Raw genomic sequence first — 23,273 nt, forward strand, 5'->3', positions numbered from 1 at the left:
AAACACATAGAAAAAAGAATAAAAAGGGTACAAAATGCAAAAAACAAAACAAAACAGGCAGTTGAAAAAGAAATTTAAAAAGAAAAAATATCCATTTTTCAATATCTTTGGACTCATTTACTTGTTTCCTTGACCACCTCTCACCTCCCCTTTTTGTATTCCCATTCACAAAGACATTTCAGCAAATCCTTACCCTCTTTCAACCATCTTTACTCTATATCTTAACCTATTATAACTATATTTTCATCCATTATCAATCCATATTTGCATATTCTTGTTAATCTTAATACCAATGCCACTTATTTTCAATCCAACATCATTTTAACATTCATTAATTTTACAGTATTTCTGCAAATAGTCTTTAAATTTCTTCCAGTCTTCTTCCACCAACTCTTCTCCCTGGTCTCGGATTCTGCCAGTCATTTCTGCCAATTTATGCATGCTCAATTCATAGCTCTATCTTCCATAAGAGAACTATTGCACTCATGTCCTGCTTATGAACTTGCCATAGGCATCTGGTTAGCCACCGTGAGAATGGAATACTGGACCAAATGATTCAGCAGGGCTGTTCTTAATCTTCTTAACTACTGTCCTTATTTAAAAGCTATTTAAACTACTGTCCACCACGTCTATTTTCTGCCAGTGAATTCAGCAAGTTACTCATTGAGTGCAGAAGTACTTCCTTCTGTCTGTCACAACCCTACTACCAATAAATTTCACTGCTTCACCTTGAGTTAATGGATTTGGCCTCATTTGGATGTAACTTATCTCCGCTTATTAATCAGGACTTTCTTGTTGCATTGTAATAAAAGTCTTTTTTGATTAATTAACCATGGTTTCCTGTTACAACAGCTTCGAAACAAATCAGGATTTCAAACCAAGCTCATAGTGCACTTCCAGATCCTAGTAACCACGGTTTGCCAGTTCAGAGGCAGTATTGCCCAAATATTTGTTAAAAAGAAAACTGATGAACTTGAATGTTACTTCAACCAAACCCACACATGCGTGCACATCAAGAGCATTACATTGTATATATTCTTAGCATAATAACATCCCCCAAAAAACCATTGTTCTGCACAAGGGTGCAACTACCAGAGACCCTTCTCCCTTCAGGATAGATCAGCGGAAAGAATTGCAGACTCATGTTGTGTCTGGCTTGCATTCATGAGAGTCAGTTTAAGAATCATTATTCCATAAAAGCCATATGTTGTGTTAGAACTGGTTGTTCAGAATGTTTACAATATTACTCACTCCTGGCAAGTTTCCGTTAACTCTCCATGAAAACCTGCAGTGTCTCCATAATTCATCTTTATTACCTGACAAAACCTTACTTAGCAGACGCAGTTTATATAACTTGCAACCTGAAGTCAGCAAAGCACCCCTGGTCTGATGCACAGAAAAGACCTGTTTCTAAAACACACAGGGCAATAACTGAGAGGAAGCAGCTGTCAAATGATAGCCAATGTGCAAACACTTCGTTGCACTTCCACCCTGATAGGCTGCTGCTTTTATGCTGCGCCAAACCATCCTTTCGTTTGCCAGAAACGTTGCTTTGGTTGCATAACAATTTCACTGAGGGCAAATGAGGTTTAGGGACTGTGGTCTAACTCTGAATAGTTTTGGTCGACTTCTGATGTTAGCACGAAACCAAATTTGATTGGCCGCACGATGTCTTCCACTTTTCTAGGGATGAAACTATACATGCTGCATTGAGTTCTGTGGTTCTTTTTAGGGACGGCTTTGCTTTTATAGAACTGAGTTCCTGGAGGCTGCAAATTGAAGAGAGGGGAGGGGAGCTTCTTACTTTATCCCCCCCCCCCCCCGCTGCCATTTTCCCACTAAGAATATTCACCACCCAGGTTCTTTTATCTGCAGGGGGAAAGATTAGGATGCCTGGAAGTTTTCTACTGTGAGATAAAAGTAGCTGGGGGGGGGGTTGCCAGATGTTTGCCAAATGCACTCCTTTGCAGGTCTGGTGTGCCATATTTTAAATGTTTATTACATGGTGTTTTATTTCTTCTGCTATGGATAAGTTTATGATTGCAGGTGAAACCAACTTTTAATGCTTTGGTGTTGAATGTGATCAAGCCATACCTCTTCCTGTGAGCATTGATTCTGGATGCTAGAAAACGCAGAAGGCAGTCGTAACGTTCTTAGGCCAAGTCACGATCACCACTAACCAGTGTTAGAAACTGAGATATAAAAGCTATTTGCCTATGGCCGCTTAAACCTAGGTTATGGACACAGCAACAGAATGTTTAACCCCCCCCCCGTGCTTTTTTTTTTTTACAAGATTAAAAAAGCTCAAAAAGATTTGTGTATATTGTCAGCACACAAAAAATAAAAAATCACAATGTGGTGGTTTCTCACTTTTTTTTTGCTGCTGTTTTGATTCCCTTGGGTTATTTAAGGTGTCTTTCTTCATGGCCTTTTGAAAAATGGAAGCAACAAACCATTCCAAAATGAAGGTGTCAAAAATAAAAGGAGCACCCCAAATCAATGTATTTTGAGCACATTATTCTGGAGTAACTACCATTTCCCAATTCTGTACTGGCAACTGAAAACAGTTGCACAAGAGAGCAATACCATTTTCTATAACATTTTAAGTAAGTCACTTTCTTGGATAAGTTTGGTGTACTGTAGAATCCTTTTGTCTCCTACCCCCACTGGTACTGCCATCACACCCTGAGTACAAAATAACTCCTGCTAAAATCTTACATCCGTTTTTCATATGGTCTGGTACTCCTCTGAAGATTGTAAAAAAACAACAACCCCAAAGCCAGGCTCGCCCTGTCTGCCCCCCTAATATTCTTATGTGGGCCCCTTCTCCAGTTTCTGAAAACTCTCTGAAGTGGCTGCCCTTTGGCCTTGCTGTTTCCAAGTGTTTTAAAAATTCCAGATGGCATGGCTTAAAAAAAACAACCTAAGGTGTACAGCAAACAAAAATGTAATGTGTGAATATTCCCTATTGCAAGCTTAAAAAAGAAAGAAAGAAAACTGTGAGGAGAGTATCAGAAGCAGGTTTGCGCTATATAGGAATAGGAGAGGAGTGTATGTTTGAGCAGGGAAATCCAGATGTTACTTCTGTAAGACAGGTGTGGAGAACCTTTGGCCTCCAGATGTTGCCGAACGACAGCTTAAACTGAACTACAACCTTTGCTGGGGCTGAAGGAAATTGTAAGTCAGTAACATCTGGAGAGACCAATGCTCTCCAAACCTGCCTTAAGATAGGCACTTCTGAATTGGTGCAGTTGGTTTTTTTTGAAGAAGAAGAAGAGAAGAGTTTGGATTTGATATCCCGCCTTTCACTCCCTTTAAGGAGTCTCAAAGTGGCTAACATTCTCCTTTCCCTTCCTCCCCCACAACAAACACTCTGTGAGGTGAGTGGGGCTGAGAGACTTCAAAGAAGTGAGACTGGCCCAAGGTCACCCAGCAGCTGCATGTGGAGGAGCGGAGACGCGAACCCGGTTCCCCAGATTACGAGTCTACCGCTCTTAACCACTACACCACACTGGCTCTCAACTCAACTAGGAACAAATCAAGAAGAATCGGAAAGTTTGCTTGCATCTTGCTTCTGCATACCTAGAACGCAGCATCTCTTTCCCCCCCAGCAACAGAGAACTCAAAAACAGTGTATTGCTTTTTAGACAACGGGATTGTTGAAATGTTTGGTACTGGTTCTCAGAAATGGTGCTGAACGAGAGGTGAATTTGGTGCATCAAGTGGTAACCGGGACTTGCGTAACAAGCACGATGTCCCCCAAAGAAAAGGTACAATGTGAAATTAGGGATGCATGACTACATTTCCAAGCATGGTCTTAAGTTCGGCTGTATGTGATAGTCACATGAAAGCGATCATGAGCTAGCAGAAAGGATTAGGATCATACTTGAGTCAAGGGTACGATCTCAACAAGGGGAATTCTTGCTAATGCTTAAAGCAATTCAGATGAGGCAGGCACTTAATGTTTTCAGGCTTTGCTGAGGACTTATTGATGTGTGAGATGTGGGTAGCAGCTCTGGGTGAAGCAGACAAGCCTCTGGCACTATAACTGAATGGCTTTACTGGATCTTCTCTTCAGAGTGCTTGTACAGTTAGTGGAAATCTACCTGCCAGGCTCCTTAAGTTCCACATGCTTAGATTTACTGCTTTGTATTTCAACAGAAGTCTTGCATATCTTGGCCATGCTATAGTAGGACCAGGATCCTTCGTTCCTTCCCGTCTCTCGTGGGCCGCTTAGACAGGTGGGCTGTGCTGCCTACCTGTCAAAACAGTGAGTGCAGTATTTCTCAAACCTGGGTCCCCAGTAGGACTGGGTAATAACTGTTTTTCAACATAATGATATATATCACCAGCTAAACATCTTGATAAGGGACGTGGGTGGCGCTGTGGTCTAAACCACAGAGCCTAGGGCTTGCCGATCAGAAGGTCAGCGGTTCGAATCCCCGCGACGGGGTGAGCTCCCGTTGCTCGGTCCCAGCTCCTGCCAACCTAGCAGTTGGAAAACACAACAAGTAGATAAATAGGTACCACTGTGGTGGGAAGGTAAACGGCGTTTCCGTGCGCTGCTCTGGTTCGCCAGAAGCGGCTTAGTCATGCTGGCCACATGACCCGGAAGCTGTACGCCGGCTCCTTCGGCCAATAAAGCGAGATGAGCGCCGCAACCCCAGAGTCGGTCACGACTGGACCTAACGATCAGGGGTACCTTTACCTTTAAACATCTTGATGTCTGAAATAAGGATGGAGCTTTGTAGAGGCATGAGCTGGCTTCATGATTCTTCCCAGATTGTGATTTTTGCACACATCATGATTCACAATATATTGCCAGGTCAAAAATCATGAAAGCAATATCATGGATATGGGCTTCAAACCAGTTTTGGACGATATATCGCCCAGCCCTAGTCCACAGCTGTGGTTGGACTATGACTCCCACCATCCCTAGCTAGCAGGACCAATTATTAGGGATGATGGGAGTTGTAGTCTGGCACTAGAGCTGGAGGCCCAAGATTGAGAAACACTGTCCTAATTTCACCATGATGTCAGTTGACCTAACTTTAAAGCAGGGTGGATTTCATGTAAATCAAATTGATTTAAATCACTAGTCAGTAAGACTTGATTTTTTTTCCCCCCAAAAAGGCTCATTCTTGCTGGTATAATCTTAACATTTACAACCAGATGAAGGTTTCATTTTTGGAAAATTTTTCAGAGTGTTTTTTACAGTTATATCAAAAATTACTGATTTGTTTATACTATTAGAAACGCATAGACAGATAATTACGAAACTATTGTGAGGTTTAATAAGTTAACTTTATATTTGGACAACTTTTCTGCTGTACTTTATTGGAAGGAGAAAAATAAGAATTTCCTTAATAAGAATTTAAACAATTTATTTAACTAAAACAGTAACATTATAGCATATGTATCCATGTTTGTTAACTGATGTGGTTAAACGTTTTGTTGTTTTTTAAAAAAACTTAGACTGAGTTTTAGCACACATGAAAAACTTAAAAACAAACCCTTATTTCCTGACGAACAGCCTTTGGATTGTAATGTAACTTAAACAGAAAACTACCTTTAGAAATATTTTTCCTCCAAAGGCATTTTATTTTAAAAATCCAATTTAAATTTTAAAAATCTGATTTATTATTATTATTTAAAATCATTTATTTTTGTCCACCCTGCTTTAAAGGAAACAAATAAGACTGCACTCTTGATTGTCACCGTGCAGGTTCTTTTGGACCTGGAAGAAGGAGGAATGGGGTTAGAACCTGCTTATGCATGCTCCACCGATGCGCAGGGGGACTGGGAACGGAACCCCTGCACAAAATTGCTTGCACTTACTTTCTGCTGCAAGTGCTTCCAGCTGCAAACCCCGCTTTCAGCAGGAGTTGGCTGCTCTCAGGAGCTCCTGAACCAGGACTTGGTATTTGGTGGCAAATTTTAAAAGGTGCTGAACGCAAACCCCATTTACCAAAGAACAGTCGGGTGCACGCTTCAAGGCTCTAGATTGGCCTTTGGCCTCCCCATACCTGCCATCATACACTACATGATTTCAGGTGCTGGGCGCATGAGTGAGGCTTGGGGGGAAAGGCCTCGCAGGTCAAATTGGGACTCCTTCTGGGCTCGGGGGTGGAGGACTCACATGCCATGCTGAATTCACCTTTTGTGTTCTCTGTTTTCACCCATTGACTCAATATCCTCTCCCTTTTCGTTGCACTCCTTGCAGTGGATGGGGGACCCAGCTGAGAAGTACAGGCAGGGAAGGCAGCAGTGGCAAGAAAAGGAATACATGTTCCTCCTTCCCCTGCAGTGATCTTCTACTCCTTTGTCTCTGAGTGAAAGGCCCAAGTCGTGATGCTAGTATGATATTTGTCTTATGCCATATTCAGAAATAGCCCATTCACATCATTCATGGAAGCTGGGTGGGGAGGTTAAACAGTTACCCAGTCCAGTCCTTACAAGGCAAGAGCTATTATGCATTAAAATGTCCCAGCAGAGCCTGACAAGCAAGTCGGAGGGCTTACGGGGACCTTCTGTGGCAGGAAAACCTGGCGCACAAAGAGTTTTTGAGGCTCTCCCCCTGCCCTGCGTGCATTTAATTTGTGCAATTGCTGCAGGCCGGCTGCAAGGCGCATACAGTTGCGATGGCGCAAGTTAAACACGTGCAAGTTGCGAGTCGTAATAAATGCACCAGTTGCTTTATTTTCTATAAAAGCAAACAAAATCAACCAATACAATTTATAATGTCGCGTATGAGCATGTTGCACACTGGAGCTTAAAGCAGCCAGTTTGTCTGCAGAAGCTGGAGGTTGAAATCTCCACTGTATCACTTGCTGCTTTTCAGCTAATTCAGCCTCGCAAGATTGTTGTGAAGATGCCATATTTTTTGGAGCTTCTTAGACGAACAGTTGCATTTATAAATCAGTAGATGGGTGGCAGTATGGCTGGCACCCTCCTCTGTTCCTCATGAGCTCCTTGGAATTTCCTTGTGGCTAAATTCCTAGGGTCGTCCAAAAGTTAATATATATTTTTGCATCCATTCTTCGATACGGATTTATTTATTTTTTGTCTTCTTATGTCTAAGATAACAAAAGAGACGTAACTGGGGGGGGACCAAACAATTCGCTGTTTGTTCCTGGGGTCTGCCAGAATGGCATTATTTAACACCATGTACAAAACTTGAACCTTTGAACCTTTTCGTAAATGATGCTGTCTTCAATTGAACAAATTCCAGCTTTTACATATTGGCAGCATGGAAACCTCACTGAGGTTAGTGGAACGTCATTCTGAGCTTATAAAAATGGGAGCAGGTAAGTTGTCGATGTGCCTTTTGCTGTCTTGAGTTTTGAAGAAGAGGTCCTCTGAAAACATTCTGTTCAAAATGCTGATTGGGACAGCCTGTTTTCTGTAGTAAGTATGTACACCTATGCAGTTTATGAGTGTTTCATTGTGAGTGTGAGATAGATTGAGGGAGAGGGAGAAAGTATAATTTGCAAGGATCTTAGTTTTGGAGTATTGAAATAATAATGCCACTTCAGGGCTCAGAATTGTGCAGTGTTCTCATGAACGGGCATTTAGCAGAAAAGCTATGACTCACTCTCACTTTTGCTTTCTACTGTAGTCGAAACTGCTTTGATCCTTAGACCTTTTAATTAAATAAAAGGAGAGCTGTGATTTTCTCCTCCTGTGATGAGGGTTTTTATTTGAACCTGCGGTGTGTGTGACATCAAAGAAATGGATGGCTAGCCAATGTACTATAAAGAGACTTCAAATGCTGATTGCTTTACTATAGTTAAAGAGCTTTGATGGCTTAGAGTTTGAACGTACATTTCCAGTTCACTTTTTAGGAATGGCTGTAATAGTCTGTTTTGCCAAAGAAACAATTAAGAGTCCAGTGGCACCTTAAAATACTGAAAAATACACTCTTTTGTGATACCAGTTTTTATGGGTTAGATTCCAGATACCTTTGACAACATAGATGCTAGCCTAGAAAAGCTTATACCTTAACAACCTTACACCTTGTAAAAATCTTCTAAGAAACTCCAAACATAAAGTTAATTGCAAGGCTTTCTTGAGAAGTTTTGCCTACTGCAAATGAATAGGTGGTGGTTTAGAAAGGTAATTGCTGTTTGGTTTGGTTTTGAAGGTTTGTATGGGATCTTGCAGAAACCATGCAGCTCTGAAGTCATTTATTGTCAGAAATACTTTGGGGTCAGATTTAACAGCCAAGTGTTTTCTTTCCTTTTCTTTCAGGAAACAGAAATGAAGGTACACATGCACACACAATTTTGCCTCATTTGCTTGCTAACATTTGTCTTTCATCAATGCCACCATTGCCACGAAGATGGACACGACGAAAGTGCCGAGGTCACAACCGCAGCGTCACAACCGCATAGCCACAACCACAATGACTATCAGATCTCAGAGAAGGCTGAAGAGAAACAGAAATACTACATTGAAAAACTTTTTGACCGCTACGGCGAAAACGGAACGCTCTCGTTTTTCGGCCTGGAGAAATTGCTGACGAGCCTGGGCCTGGGAGAAGTGAAAGTAGTGGAAATAAATCATGAGGACATTGGCCACAATCATGTTTCTCACTTAGATGCAATAGAAGTACAAGAAGGAAGGCATTCCCATTCCCATTCCCACCACCACCACCCTCCTCATTCCCATACTCACTCAGAGAACCAGACCATGAACGAAAGGCTTGCCAAAAGAAAGCGGAAATGCGACCCCGAGAAAGAAGCAACAGAGCCATCTTTAAAATCAGACAGCAAACACACTCACGACCACAATGACCACAGGCACCACGAGCGCCGGCTCCATCACCTCGGCCGCAACGGTACTCGCCACTCCCATAACGATTCCACCAGCGCCAAGGACCACAGGGGGCCCAGCCACGAACCTTCGACAGAGACCAACATGACTCAAGAGCAGCCCGAAAAGTCGCACAAAGACAACAGGAGGACACGGAAGGAAAGGAAGAAGAGAAGCGGAGCTTCGGTGGAGGCGGCACAGGGCTTTACTCCCAGCCACGAATCCACCAAGCAGCACGGACACAACCGGGTTCACAAAAACGGCCACGCGCAAGACACGGCCCTCTCGCACGCTCACGAGCATGATCGTGAGCGTTCGCCTGCCCGTGGGCATCCAGACCCGAATCCCGCCAGTGGAGACGGGCATCGCCGTGGCAGGAAGCACGAGGGGCAGATTGGCATGAGGAAGCGTGCCGTCCTCTCAACACACCCTCACAAGGACCATAATGGAGATGAGCACCACCACGAAGAGGTCAGTGTTAAGCCTGAGAAGGCCTGGGATGCAAAGGAGCACTCAGGCAAAAGAACTAGTGTAGTAGCACCTCAGCTTACATAACCCTCTGGTTACGTAGATGTCACGTTACGAAAGTGGCAAACCCGGAAGTATCGGACCAGGTTTTGGCACGTGCGCAGAAGCGGTCTACTGCCCCGCGTGCGTGCGTAGAACAGTGATCCTCGGGTTGCGGAAACCTTGGGATCCAGCCGGACCTCCGGAACAGATCCCGTTCGCAACTGGAGGTACCACTGTATGTCTATGGCTGAGTGTTAGAAGCTCAGATATACATAAACCAGGCGTCAACTAGCTCCTTAAACCAAGGTTACAGTCGCTGAAACGGAATGTCTGGTTACCGTTCTGGGGTGAGATGGCTCTAAAGCCGTGGTTCCCAATGTGGGGCACATGCCCCACAAGGGGGGCAATTTGATTTTTAAGGGGGGCAGTTTGGAAGCTTGTTTAGACCAAGTTAATGGTCTTTTTAGGTTTCTTCTACATGAATAGGAGTTCACTTTTTTAATAATAATAATAATAATAATAATAATAATAATAATAATAATAAGTCACGGGGGGACGCGGACCAGAATTTTAGAGATGCTTAGGTGGGCCATGGCTAAAAAAAGGTTGGGAACCACTGCTCTAAAGCCTTGTTTTTCAAATGATGGACTGACCGATTGATTGTCAGTTAAAACATCTGGCTAGTTCAGATGACAACCTTGAGCTAGGTTAAGAGCTTTGAGAAGAAAAGTCACTTGATCCAGGGACAATCCACACATATATTGGCCTATTCCTGCCTTTTCCCCCTTAATGGTGACACGGACCATTCACAACATAGGGGTGTTCTTCGCAACCATGAGCAGGGCGGTGGGGTGGGGTAAGTGAAGACAAGCTGAAGCAATTGACTATAACATTGCTCACTGCTCCTACTTGGTCTGCACAGAAAAAGCATTTTGGTTCCCGAAATTCATTCTGATGGTGCAGATATGATATAACCGATAGAATTCTACAGGATGTGTTGTTAGTGTGTGAACACAGTCCAGCTACAATGATCCACAGGTTTGAAAACCAGGTTTGTAAAGACATCGTTATTGCCATTATCATTTGTTTATATTCTCCGTCTTTTCCCCAAACTGGGATGCAAAGTGGCTTACACTAATTAAAACAACCCAGATAAAATACAGAAGGCTAAAAACCCATGGCTTCAAATTCCCAGGTTGTGGAAACTTTTCTTCCACCATCGGACCAGGTTTTTCCTGTGTCTTTTTCCAGCTGTAATAATTAGTATTTCATCTTCGGTAGACCCAAACTACAGTGGTGCCTCGCAAGACGAAATTAATTCGTTCCGCGAGTTTTGTCGTCTTGCGATTTTTTTCATCTTGCGAAGCACGGTGTCGGGAAAGTTTTGGAAAAGCTTCAAAAATCACCAAAGTCTTTAAAAACCTCAAAAAAGGCTACCACACCACGTGCTATGAGTTGCTCCTCGAAGTCAAGTCGCAACTGTATTAACGGTGTTAAGAAAAAGGAAACAAACTTGCAAGACATTACCGTCTTGCAAAGCAAGCCCATAGGGAAAATCGTCTTGCGAAGCAGCTCAAAAAACAAAAAACCCTTTCGTCTTGCGAGTTTTCCGTCTTGCGAGGCATTCGTCTTGCGAGGTACCACTGTATATTCCTGCTCCTCTGGGAGGATTTCAAGAAACGCTGTGTCCACATAATTTCCGGGTTAATCTTTAAAATTCTCAACAGATTAACTGAGAAACACCAGGCACAAGTAAATAAAATAATGGGTACTCACTTAATTAATTGACACATTTACCCCACTCCCCAGCTCCCATATCTATGATAGTAATACAGTTTATGCCCTCGGTCTCAACAATTTAAGGTTGTGTGCACCCCACGCATTTAAAGTACATGGCTTCTCCCAAACAGTTATGGGAACTGTAGTTTTACCCCCTCTACACAGCTGCAGTTCCCAGAACCCTTAGCAAACTACAGTTAACACTGATTCTTGAGGAGAGCTAATGATGCTTAAATGTGCTTTGAGTGTATGGTGTGTGGTCAGCCTTTAAATGCATAATGGAAAAGGAAAAGGGATTGGGAGGAAAGAGAAGAAACCAAACTCGGGATTTAGCTCTTAGGTACAGATCCAGCTAGAGTGGAAAGAGTTTAAAAAGAGGAGGAACAAAAAGTTGCTTATTTGTCAGCTGAGCTGATTGAGAGGTCCCTCAGCTCTCTCTTTTCTCTCTGTCTGCTTTGCTTCTCTACTGTTAATGTTCTTCAATAAACTGTATGCCTTTCTTAATACGGCTTTCCCCCTTCTCCCTCCTACTATTGTGCCAAATTCTCCATTTTCTTTTGCACCTTTTGAAGCGTGTTCTCCTTTAACTCTTTTGTGTTTTGTACAACCCCCTTGCTTCCAAATGGGAACTATCCTGACCAGTGTAAATAATTGCCTTCTTCCCGACTTTCCTTTTTTGCAGTGTTTAAACTTCACTCAGCTGCTAGCGCATTACGGCCTTCATCCCACCTCTCCCATTTCCCCCAGCTTGTTTACATACCTGTGCCCAGCATTGCTGTATCAGATTGACAGGAGACTTTGTATTAAACATTATGAAGATCTGGTGATTGAAGACTTGAATAAAGGAAGAAATGCGTCGCTTGGGAACATGGAGAAAACTGGCGCATCGGGTGAGGAGATTCGTGATAAGATTCGTGTCAAAGAAATGGGGCGAACTTGCATTTTTGCTTTATTATTTCAGCCTTGTTAATGATGTTTCGTGTTGTTAAGTAAAGATCTGATGCAGACCCTTTAGTTAGTAACACACATTGTGACAGCTTTGTTTCACCGTTCTTCTAAGGTCAAGTCAGGCCACTTAAAATACTAGAAGCCACCTCTTTCACACCTGTCTCTGAACAGGCATATGAGTTCTGTAGAATTACTGTTTCCTCCACTTCAGGGCTTCCGCTGAAGCCTCCATTTCTTGCATCCATTGAACTTCTCTGCTTTGAGTAGAGGAAAGACACACCTTTCCTGAGAGAAGGATAGCATCCTAGCCTATTGGGCCGCACAGTCTTCAGGTTTGCAGTACTTCGTGATAATAGATTCAGGCCGGAATCCTGTGCACCCCAGGACTTCACAGTTTTTGTTGACATTTGTTCACACAGAGCATTCCCTTCTGCAGGCGATCAGCCCATACGCCTTCAGCCATCTATTAGCCAGTGTTGTTTTTTAAATCCTTTGTCCGAGGACCATTGCACATGAAACTCTTCTATTTTAAAAGGGTCCCCTGATGCATCTGCTTCCAGACAGACAGCTGTTTGTTCCGCTGTGTCTTTGCCACGCAGATTGGAAGATTTCTTCCACGCCATCGCAAGGCAGTTTTGTTTTGTGCAGACAAAATCCTCTGATCTATTAGCCCGCCACGCTTGAATCGCTTCCCACAGAGAGGCAGTTGCCACCTTTAAAATACAGATCCACAATGCATGTTTAAAGCACATTCTGCTCACATTCGACACACATGATTTCCCCCGGGGAATCCTGCGAACTGTAGTTTGTTAAGGTGCTGGGAGCTGTAGCTCTCTGAGGGGGTGGCCAACTACAGTTCCCTGGATTCTTTGGTGAATGTAATGGGCTTTAAATAGGGACGCGGGTGGCGCTGTGGGTAAAACCTCAGCGCCTAGGACTTGCCGATCGTTAGGTCGGCGGTTCGAATCCCCGCGGCGGGGTGCGCTCCTGTTGCTCGGTCCCAGCGCCTGCCAACCTAGCAGTTCGAAAGCACCCCCGGGTGCAAGTAGATAAATAGGGACCGCTTACCAGCAGGAAGGTAAACGGCGTTCCGTGTGCTGCACTGGCTCGCCAGATGCAGCTTGTCACGCTGGCCACGTGACCCGGAAGTGTCTGCGGACAGCGCTGGCTCCCGGCCTCTTGAGTGAGATGAGCGCACAACCCCAGAGTCTGGCAAGACTGGCCCATATGGGCAGGGGTACCTTTACCTTTATATATATTCAATAGTTACAATACAACACATTTTCAATCAATATATCCCCTCCTCAGACATCTCTGTGATGATGGTGGCATTAAAATGTCCTGTTCTTCAATAAGTGAAAAAGAGAGACCCTATCAGAACGCCTCACATACCATCAGCGACTAATCAAAGGCATCTCCCCCAAAAAGATACCTTGGGCACGATCCGACCTGGTGGGTACCAGCTCTCAGTTGTGGCAATTACTCAGGTTTATCTGAGTTGGCAGCTTTTGCTTCCCTCCACAGAACAAAGTGAGCTAATGGCCTTTAGAAAATAGTAATTCTTTAACTGAGGGAGGGCTTTGGACATAGTCACAGCTGTTTGCATTGACCTCTTCAGGGTGGCAATTTTCTGCTCCAGCATAAACTGTAGCTGGGTAGCTACCTGTAGCTGGGTGATGATTCCATAAGTAGGACTTCCAGATGAGGAACCCATGCACAATAGCTGTGTTCAGGTGTTCACCTAAATCGGTGATGCTTAAATGGGATGGGGGCAGGGGCTGTCCACGCAGCTCAGGCCCCTGTTGTCTTCATGGGCATCGGCTCTGACAGGGTGTTTTTTTGTTTGTTGTTGTTACCTTCAATGCAAATAGAACGCTCCACATGATGGGGGAACCCTGCTTTTTCAGGGTTACTTACTGTCTGATGGTTTCTGCTGGTGTTGAAGTGAACACAAGTAAAAGCACCCTGCAGATCTAACTTGTTCAGCATGGGAAAGTCAGGTGGTGTTACATTGCATGGATACTCCTGCCCCTATGCCAAAAGTCAAACAGATGCCTGAACGTGACTAACATTTTAAGAATAGAGCACCTAAAGTTGCCCAGAATTGGCAGGTTTTGTTTTCCTACTTGAATTTCGTATACGTTCATAAGCTCAGGGTAGTACCCTATAATTGAGATCTTCTTTGTGCTTTCTAAAAAAAAATTTTTTACCAAACCTAAGTCCATTGGACTAGAATACAAACTTTTGCAGGCTTCTTTCAAGCAGTAACTTGGTGTTCTGAAATCAGCAAGTCTGCTGAATTAGAATAGGGTGGTGCCAGTTTGTGGAGAGAGAGGCCCGAATAGCTTGAAGGCAAAGACAGCACAGCAGCTTGCATACTTAACATCTCCTCTCCGTTCGCCCTAGCTTCTGAGCAAGAGGAAGTCTCAAGAGCGGCAGGTTAGTATCAGCTAATGTCCGAGTGGAGTAACTTGAACCTGTTTCCCCCACCCCCCACCCCCTTACTCTTCTTGAGCAAAGTGTGTAGCACATGTCTGGGGAATCTTCAGCCCTCTAAAAGAAATTTGGACTCCCACATCCCAGCAGACCCAACAGCCAGCATGGCCAACGGTCAGGAACAATGGTAATTGTAGTCCCGCAAGATCTGGAAGGCATCAAGTTTCCCAGCTCTGGTGTAGCATGAAAACACAGTCTGGCCTGCAGGAGAAAGACAACTCAAGGGAGTTGTCAAAGAGTCAGATCTCAAGTCCCAAATCGGGACGATTCATTAAGAGTAGCGATGGAGATATGAGAGAGAAAACAAATAGGAAGGATAAACAAACACAGGTTTGCTCGCCAAGGATGTTACCCTAGCCCCACTTACCTGGATTAAACCGCATTGAATTCAGGTAGAGATGGCTAGGATTGCTCTGTGGGTAATCTGTTCTCCCTAAATAGAATTGTAGAGTTGGACAGGACCACAAGGATCATCTAGTCCAGAGTTTCCAGCTGTTGTTGGACTACAACTCCCATCATCCCTAGCTAGCAGGACCCAGTGGTCAGGAATGATGGGAACTGTAGTCCAAAAACAGCTGGAGACCCAAGTTTGGGAAACCCTGATCTAGTCCAACCCCCTGCAATGCACCCAACCTGGGGCTCGAACCCATGGCCCTGAGATGAAGGGTCTCACGCTCTACCAACTGAGCTATCCCACAGTAATCTTAAACCTTGCAAAAGCAAGGATAATGATGGGCAATAGCTGCCATTTTCACAGTGGAATCGTCCCCTGCTTTTTAACACTATGGAATCGGGGGCGGGTTGACGTGGATGGTGGATCCCTCCAGTCAAGTATGGCCGTGTCGACCAGGTATACCTCTAGGCAGAATTTGGGGGCTTTGTATGCCCATCCGTGTACACAGGGACAAGACTGGCATTTTCCAGTGACTCAGAAGGGTGGAAGTAAAAAGTGTGAACAGGGAAAGATTTCCTGATAGAATCCCATCTCCATGCATGAAGAATGCTTAAAGGTTGGCAGGTCACTGTGGCACATACTTTGAATTTTTAAAAGATACAAGCATTTTATTTTCAAGCCTCTGTGCACCATTATGCATAGCAGAACTGCCAACTACATTCTGTTTCTGGAGCCTAGTGCAAGCGCTGTAATCTTAGAATCACTTGAAAGGAATTGCCCTTATTTTGAAAAGAATGCTCTTGCTAATGCTGGCTATTGATTGGGCATTTTGCACTTATTCGCTTAGAAATAAAGCACAAATTAAGTATGTTCTGATGTATGTTAATAATTGTCAGAAACAATGCGCTGCCGGTAATTAATTTTAATGGCTGTGGCATCATTAAGAAAGGTTAACTTGTTGTGTATAACTCTCCTTTAGTGGCACAGCTACTATCTCATTAACTTTGTTCAAAGATTCGGCAAATACCGTATACGCTGGATATGGTAGCAAATCATTTGTTTCTCAGGGTAGACGTGTTTTAGCCAGAGTTGACCCTCGTTTAATTGCCAGGAGAGTTTCTGAAAAGACTGCTAAGCATTTTCTGCCAATTAAAATGTTGAAACTGTGTGTAAACCAATCTCCCCACCACCACCACCCCAGACACACCAAAAGAAACCCCTGTCATCGTGCATACGCCTTAGAACCCAGTTAATTAGAAAGTTTCCACAGATGAGTGCTTCATTTTAAAAGAGGGATTTTCTGCCTAGATAATGAGGGAGGGAACCGATGAATAAGTAATCTTGAAGACCGTCCATGCTTTAAAGTGACCTAATTTTGCAAAATTAGCGGCAGACATTTGGGTGTTTTTTGTTTTGTTGAGAGCCCAAATAAAAATTACTCCAGTATGTTGCAGTCCCGAGGAGATGCCTGGAAGCGATCTATTTTGCTTGTGAGTTTCAAGCACAATCCTGCATTTGCAAAATGATCTGTCATACAGAATTGTAGAATTGGGAGGGACCCCAAGGGCAATGTGGTCCAACCCCCTGCAATGCAGGAATCTCAGCTAAAGCATCCATGACAGATGGCCATCTAACCCATCGTTCTGCCCGGATACTGAGGTCCAGTGCCGTGGGCCTTCTGGTGGTTCCCTCACTGCGGGAAGCCAAGTTACAGGGAACCAGGCAGAGGGCCTTCTCAGTAGTGGCACCCACCAGATGTCAAAGAGAAAAACAGCCACCAGACTTTTAGAAGACATCTGAAAGTAGCCCTGATTAGGGAAGCTTTTAATGTTTAACAGACCACTGTATTTTAATACTTTGTTGGAAGCCGCCCAGAGTGGCTGGGGAAACCCAGTCAGATGGGCGGGGTATAAATAATAAATTATTATTATTATTATTATTAACCTCTAATGAAGGAGAGCCCACAGCCTCCCCAGGGAGATGTTTCCACTGTCGAACAGCTCTTCCTGTCAGGAAGTTCTTCCTGATGTTTAGTTGGAATCTCCTTGTAACTTGAAGCCATTGGTTTGAGTCCTACCCTCCTGAGCAGGGTGAAAACAAGCTTGCTCCATCTTCCGTGTGACAGCCCTTGAGATAATTGAAAGATGGCTATCATACCTCCATCTCAGTCTCCGGCTAAAAACGCTTAACTGTTCTTGAGTTGCTTTCTATTTACAGTGGTGCCTCGCAAGACGAAAAGAATCCGTTCCGCGATTCTCTTCGTCTAGCGGTTTTTTCGTCTTGCGAAGCAACCCCATTAGCGGCTAAGCGGATTAGCGCTATTAGCGGCTTAGCGGCTATTAAAGGATTAGCGGCTAAGCTGCTAAAAGGCTCTTAGCGGCTTAGAAAAGGGGGGAAGCGGGGGGGGGGGGACGCAAGACTAGCAAGACGTTTCGTCTTGCGAAGCAAGCCCATAGGGAAAATCATCTTGCGAAGCAACTCAGAAACGGAAAACCCTTTCGTCTAGCGGGTTTTCCGTCTTGCGAGGCATTCGTCTTGCGGGGCACCACTGTATTTATTTTAATTGCTAAGAAATGAAATAATTGCTGGCACTAGTGGTGCATCTTTATTTATGAATACTTACCCTAGCAAGGTAACTCTGAATGTGGAAATGAAGCCAAGCCATTAAGATGGCTTGTAGCTATGGGCTACAGAAGGGTAAAGGCCTCCCAACACCCCTGTTTTGTTCTGGCCTAGCTTTGCTTCACACGGTGTTTTCTTTGATGCCAACTTCCTCCTTTACCCCTCTTCCTCCCTTGTCTGCTCTTCCCTTGGTTCTCTTTGTTTCTTCGCTCTGCCACACACACACCCCAGTGTTCCTCAGACTCCTGCCTCCTCCACCCTCTTCACACTTCTCCTACCCTTTTCTATTGCCCACAGTGGGTCATGACCCATTTTCTCCATTCTGTTGGCAGCTTCTGTCTCTTTCCCAGCCTGTGTGTTTGGCCTAACATCCCTCCTATAAGCTTTCTGGGCATAAGATGCTTCTATTCAAAGATGCTGTATGAAAGATATATTTAAATTCCCCTCTTAATGGCACCCTTATTGAACCAAACGCCCTTCTTAACAACTGCAGAACAGACCTCAGGGGATTCACTTAAGCTGAGGGTGCCAGCTATTCATTTGCCAATGTTTGGGGCCTGAAGCCTGGATGTTCCAGGCCAGCCTTCAGCTTGGCTTTTCCTTCCCCATTGCTTCCTATATGAGGCTGAGGGTTCTTTCCCAAAGGCTATAAGCACTCTTATGCCTTTTTTCTCTCCCTCCTGTTCCACTTTTATGATGTTGCCTCTCCTTGCACCAGGGAAACAGCTTAGGAGGCAGTAGGACCCATGCAGGACCTCGCTCAGAAACTTGGGTCTCCAACTGTTTTGGGACTACAATTCCCATCACCCCTGACCTCAGGTCCTGCTAGTTAAGGATGATGGGGGCTGTAGTCCCAAAACAGCTGGAGACCCAAGTTTGGGAAACCCTGGCCTAGATGCATGGGTCCTGTTGATTCCATGACTTTTCTGTTACAAGCTGATGTTGGAAAGTGTCACATAATTCAACGTTGAGCTAGATGCTGTCGGGAGAAGCAGCGCTGCCATATCGGGTCTCTCCCCCCCCCCCCCTTTCCCCTGCAACATGTAAAACTGAATATTCCATCAGGGTGTGCAATTCTCTGACATGCGGATAGCTTGTCACGAGGGATTTTGTGTCTGGTTGTAGGAGTGATTTACCTGCTCCCACTTTCAGCTTCCATTCCATTCTGCAGTGTGTTGGTTGTGTCCAAAGCTAAAGCTCAAACCATTCTCCTCCGCCCCCCGTACTGCCAAAAAAGACTCTTCAGAGGATTAGCAATACCGGGGGCAATACAGGGCCACAGTAGAATACAGTGGTACCTCGGGTTACATACGCTTCAGGTTACAGACTCCGCTAACCCAGAAATAGTACCGCGGGTTAAGAACTTTGCTTCAGGATGAGAACAGAAATCGCGTGGTGGCAGCGGGAGGCCCCATTAGCTAAAGTGGTGCTTTAGGTTAAGAACAGTTTCAGGTTATGAACGGACCTCCGTAACGAATTAAGTACTTAACCCAAGGTACCACTGTATGTGATTGCTTGAAATCAAGGGGACAGGGAACCTTGGAAGTGCTGCAAGCACAATATCCCACATATTTTCTCTCATCCACGGTAGCCATGTGAGACATCGACTACACAATGATCTGTAGCAACCCCTGGTTTTTGGAGAGGTTGGTGTGAGAGGGTGCAAGGAGGGGAAGGGAAAGACCTTGCTTACACAAGGTTGGCTACCTCTGAAGGTCTGTTTCAAGCGTCGTTTTTCAGTCAGCTTCATAAAACACACGTCGCCGTTTTCAGGGGGAGTGGGAGTTCTGGGAAGCTAGCATGCAAGAGGAGCTTTCAAATTAGTTCATGCTTTGTGATAATTACAGCTATAGATTTTAAATTCTAGAAGGGTTGCTTGTCCTCAAGGAAAGGCTCATGTGCTGTTGTTGGGACAGAGAGGGTTTGTTGTGGTAAAATGAGAAAAATGCTGGGAGGAATTGTGACAGATGGAGGCAATGGATGCAGCCATTTGCTGCACCATAAGGCGTTCCCTATTCAAGGTGGCGTCAGTTCTGTGCCCAGAATTTTCAGTCTTCACTGGGTTTGAAGTAGGCGGCGAAACCTGCCGTTCTGTATCCCATTTATTCTAGGATTTACCCTAATGAAGCTTTTCGGGTAGAGTTAAATTTGCACTAAGTATTATAACAAGATTACAGTTTGACCCCGGAGATTACTTCTACGGTGCGTGTAACCAAAATCATACGGATTAAAAAATAATAACGCCAACAACAAAATCCTGTCGTGCAGATGGTGAAAAATGCATCGTGATGATTTGCATTTCAGATCTCAGTTTACAGTAGGCACATTTTGCTTAAGAGTTTCCTTCCTTTGAACAGTAACCAATTACTTTTAATGTTCTTTTGATGTCTTTAAAAGCTTCCTGATGTGTGTTTTTTTCTGTTTTTTCTCCACTTCCACAGCCTGGATTTGTGGCATCATTTCTATCACAGTCATTAGCCTGCTGTCCTTGCTAGGTGTGATCTTGATTCCTATCATTAACCAAGGGTGCTTCAAATTTCTCCTCACCTTCCTGGTTGCTCTTGCTGTAGGAACAATGAGTGGAGACGCGCTGCTTCATCTGTTGCCACATGTGAGTTCTAACCCATCCCTTGCACTTCTTGTGTGTCTTCCCTTTCCATCGAAAGCTCCTTAAGCACTTGCAAAAGCATCCACACATTTAACTTGTGTTGCCTCCGCTAACTTGTCTGCTGATGGCGGCTTTCCAAAAAGAAATGAATAGTAGGTCAGCCTTTCCCACTGCCTGCTTGATGTTACACTGCTACAGTTTTTCATTGGCCCCAACCACCATTGCCAGGGATTCTGGGAAATGTAGTCCAACAGCTTCTGGTTGGGGGAGGCTGGAAACAGGGAAATAGGAACCTGCCTTAAAGGTAAAGGGACCCGACCATTAGGTCCAGTCGTAGCCAACTCTGGGGTTGCAGCGCTCATCTCGCTTTATTGGCCGAGGGAGCCGGCGTACAGCTTCCGGGTCATGTGGCCAGCATGACTAAGCCGCTTCTGGCAAACCAGAGCAGCGCACGGAAACGCCGTTTACCTTCCCGCCGGAGCGGTACCTATTCATCTACTTGCACTTTGATGTGCTTTCGAACTGCTAGGCTGGCAGGAGCAGGGATCGAGTAACGGAGCTCACCCCGTTGCGGGGATTCGAATCGCCGACCTTCTGATCGGCAAGTCCTAGGCTCTGTGGTTTAACCCACAGCGCCACCCAGGAACCTGCCTTACGCAGAGTCAAACCATTGGTCCATCTAGCTCAGTATTGACTACAGGCAGGGAATCTTCCCTTACCCGACCTGGAGATTCCTGGGAATGGACCTGGGACCCTCTGAATGCTCTGCCGCTGACTGGTGGCCCTTCCTCAGGCTGATCTAGAGCAGAGCGCTCTGTGTGCGAGATGGAAAGAGAAACCCGACGTTTCTTTTCTGCTTGCAAAGGGCAACGCGGCGCATCTTGTAGACCTGGCTTTTTACTTTGGAGGGTGCTCACCGCATGTCTTTCTCTTCCCCGCCCTTAGTCGCAAGGGGCGCACAACCACAGCCACGAGAACCACGAGCACCAGCACGAGCACCAGCATTTCCATGGCCATTCCCACGACAACGGAGGAGCGGTCCAGGGCTTCCTAGAAGAGTATGATGCTGTGCTGAAAGGGCTGGTGGCCCTGGGCGGAATTTACCTCCTGTTCATCATCGAGCACTGCATACGAATGTTCAAGCACTACAACAAACAAAGGGTATGTTTTGACATCTCTTCCGTGCTCGTGTGCAATGAAGATGTGGGGAGGTCTGAACTCTTAAAAACGAAGCCATTAATGGAAAGTGTGCAAAATTGCCTGCTGACCTAGTCTGGCCAATAAAATTGAATTCTGGCAGGTATCCAGGTTTAAACAGCCAACAGAACCCAAGAAAGATTTTGTTGCCACTGACCATACACTAGGTTCTAATGTTAGCAACCAAACAGACCGGTTGCTGTATGTGTGACACTGAATCACACCACTGACCCATCTAGTCCAGTTATCGTTGGACCTGACTGGCAGCCGCTTTCTGAGTTATGAAATACAGACCCTCTGACCTGGGTTTCTTTAAAGTGGAGGAGCCAGAGGTTGAACGTGTGACTTTAGGCATAGAAATCCTGTGCTCTTCAACAGTTGTGGATCCAGCATTTTTAACTTCCAAACTTGGCAATATGCAAAAAGCTCTTCCTGTGAAAGTTTGGAAACATTTGAAAATGACTTGAGTGATGAGTATCTGTTTTAAAGCTTTTTTTAAAAAATAAGACTAATGTGTCTTTCTGGAACAATGCCCAGTGAGACAAGCAAACAACAGTCTGTGCAGGAAGTATTATTTTTCCATCCTTTTTAGAAATAGAGCAAGCTTTCCAACCTCACTCAAGGACAGTTGTGCATTGGAAGCCGAATGGACTCCATTCCAGAAGTCCGTTTGACTTCCAAAATGTTCAGAAACCAAAGCGCGGCTTCCGATTGGCTGCAGGAAGCTCCTGCAGCCAATCAGAAGCCCCATTGGACGTTCGGGTTCCAAAGAATGTTCGCAAACCAGAACCTTCACTTTCGGGTTTGCGGCATTCAGGGGCCAAAACATCTGAGTACCAAGGCATTCGGGATCCAAGGTATGACTTAGCGTGGAGGGTATATTTCTCTTTCACTAAGCCCCCCCCCCCCCCATTACTGATTGAATCACTGACTTTGGTGTGGGGCAAGTCTAGGTTGTTGATTTCACTTGTTTTTCCAGCTTGACTGCCTCATACTCCTCAAGACGGGGTAGTCAATGCTGTGCCCTCCTGACTTGGCCAGGAGTCCCCAAACCCATCACCCACCAACCCTTGCTCTGTGAAACATCCCTGAGGAGTAAAGTTTCTGCTGCAAGGGAAGATGAACGCTCTGCTCCTTTCCTGTGTAAATCTCTTTGTTTTGTATTGCTTTCAAGAGTCTCATTCATCTCCACCACTAGCACTTCCTTACCAAAGAACCACCCTACTGCTTAGCTATTTGTGGTTGCACCATGTTCTCCCAGGCTCCCGGTCTAGTTTTTCGTTCTTGTCAGAGGCTAATTGTCTGGTCTCCTCGCCGTTTTATCGCCCCTAGAAACTTATAGGGCAAAGTGGATCTGTCCTAGGAATTTGCCAGCTTTAGAAGCAGCTGCAGCAGCAAGCAGTTGTGTGCAAGGGTGTTGTGAAAGCGTCAGCCCTGAGAAGTTGAACAGGCTTGATTTGTTCTCCCAGAGGGTAAAGGGATTGGGATTTAGACTGTCAGAAGCTCAGGCGGTCACAAGATGGCTTGCGAAAGAGGAGCAGCTTCCCCAGGCAGACTTGTTACTATAAACCCAAACTGCTGGGATCAGAGAGTGTGTTCAACATAGGCGGGAGCTGCCGAAGCTTATTTGTCTTTACATGTGTTTGGTCTTTTACAAGATGAAGGAGCTATTAAATAAAAGAGAGAAAAAGCTGCTGTGTTAAAATTCTCAGAATAGGTGTGTGTGTGTGTGTGTGTGTGTGTGTGTGTGTGTGTTCAAGTCAAACTAGCCTGATTTCTAAGTTACGAATATGTGTTACATTTTTGTCTTCCTTTGAACATTTGCCTTTTAATTAATTTTTATTTGACTAGAACTGGGGCAGATCCCAACCGCTTGGGCACCTGGGCCTTTTGATCAAGGCGCAA

The 23,273-nt window shown here is 44.8% G+C and overlaps 1 protein-coding gene across 4 annotated transcripts in view; it reads left to right on the forward strand.

Moving 5' to 3' along the window:
* Window positions 1-23,273, forward strand: part of SLC39A10 (solute carrier family 39 member 10) — a 54,301-nt gene that overhangs the window by 17,307 nt on the left and 13,721 nt on the right. For 2 of the 4 annotated variants that reach the window (XM_028750805.2, XM_028750821.2), the window contains 5 exons: window positions 8,251-9,285; window positions 11,786-11,993; window positions 14,458-14,490; window positions 20,005-20,174; window positions 21,117-21,332. In XM_028750805.2, the coding sequence (XP_028606638.2) occupies window positions 8,260-9,285; window positions 11,786-11,993; window positions 14,458-14,490; window positions 20,005-20,174; window positions 21,117-21,332 (1,653 nt within the window). In that variant the 5' untranslated portion in view covers window positions 8,251-8,259. The remainder of the gene's footprint in view (window positions 1-8,250; window positions 9,286-11,785; window positions 11,994-14,457; window positions 14,491-20,004; window positions 20,175-21,116; window positions 21,333-23,273) is intronic. The other 2 variants (XM_028750811.2, XM_028750831.2) reach the window with 1 other exon arrangement.

Source organism: Podarcis muralis, chromosome 1 (genome assembly GCF_964188315.1).
Source record: "Podarcis muralis chromosome 1, rPodMur119.hap1.1, whole genome shotgun sequence".
NCBI classification, from domain to species: Eukaryota; Metazoa; Chordata; class Lepidosauria; order Squamata; family Lacertidae; genus Podarcis; species Podarcis muralis.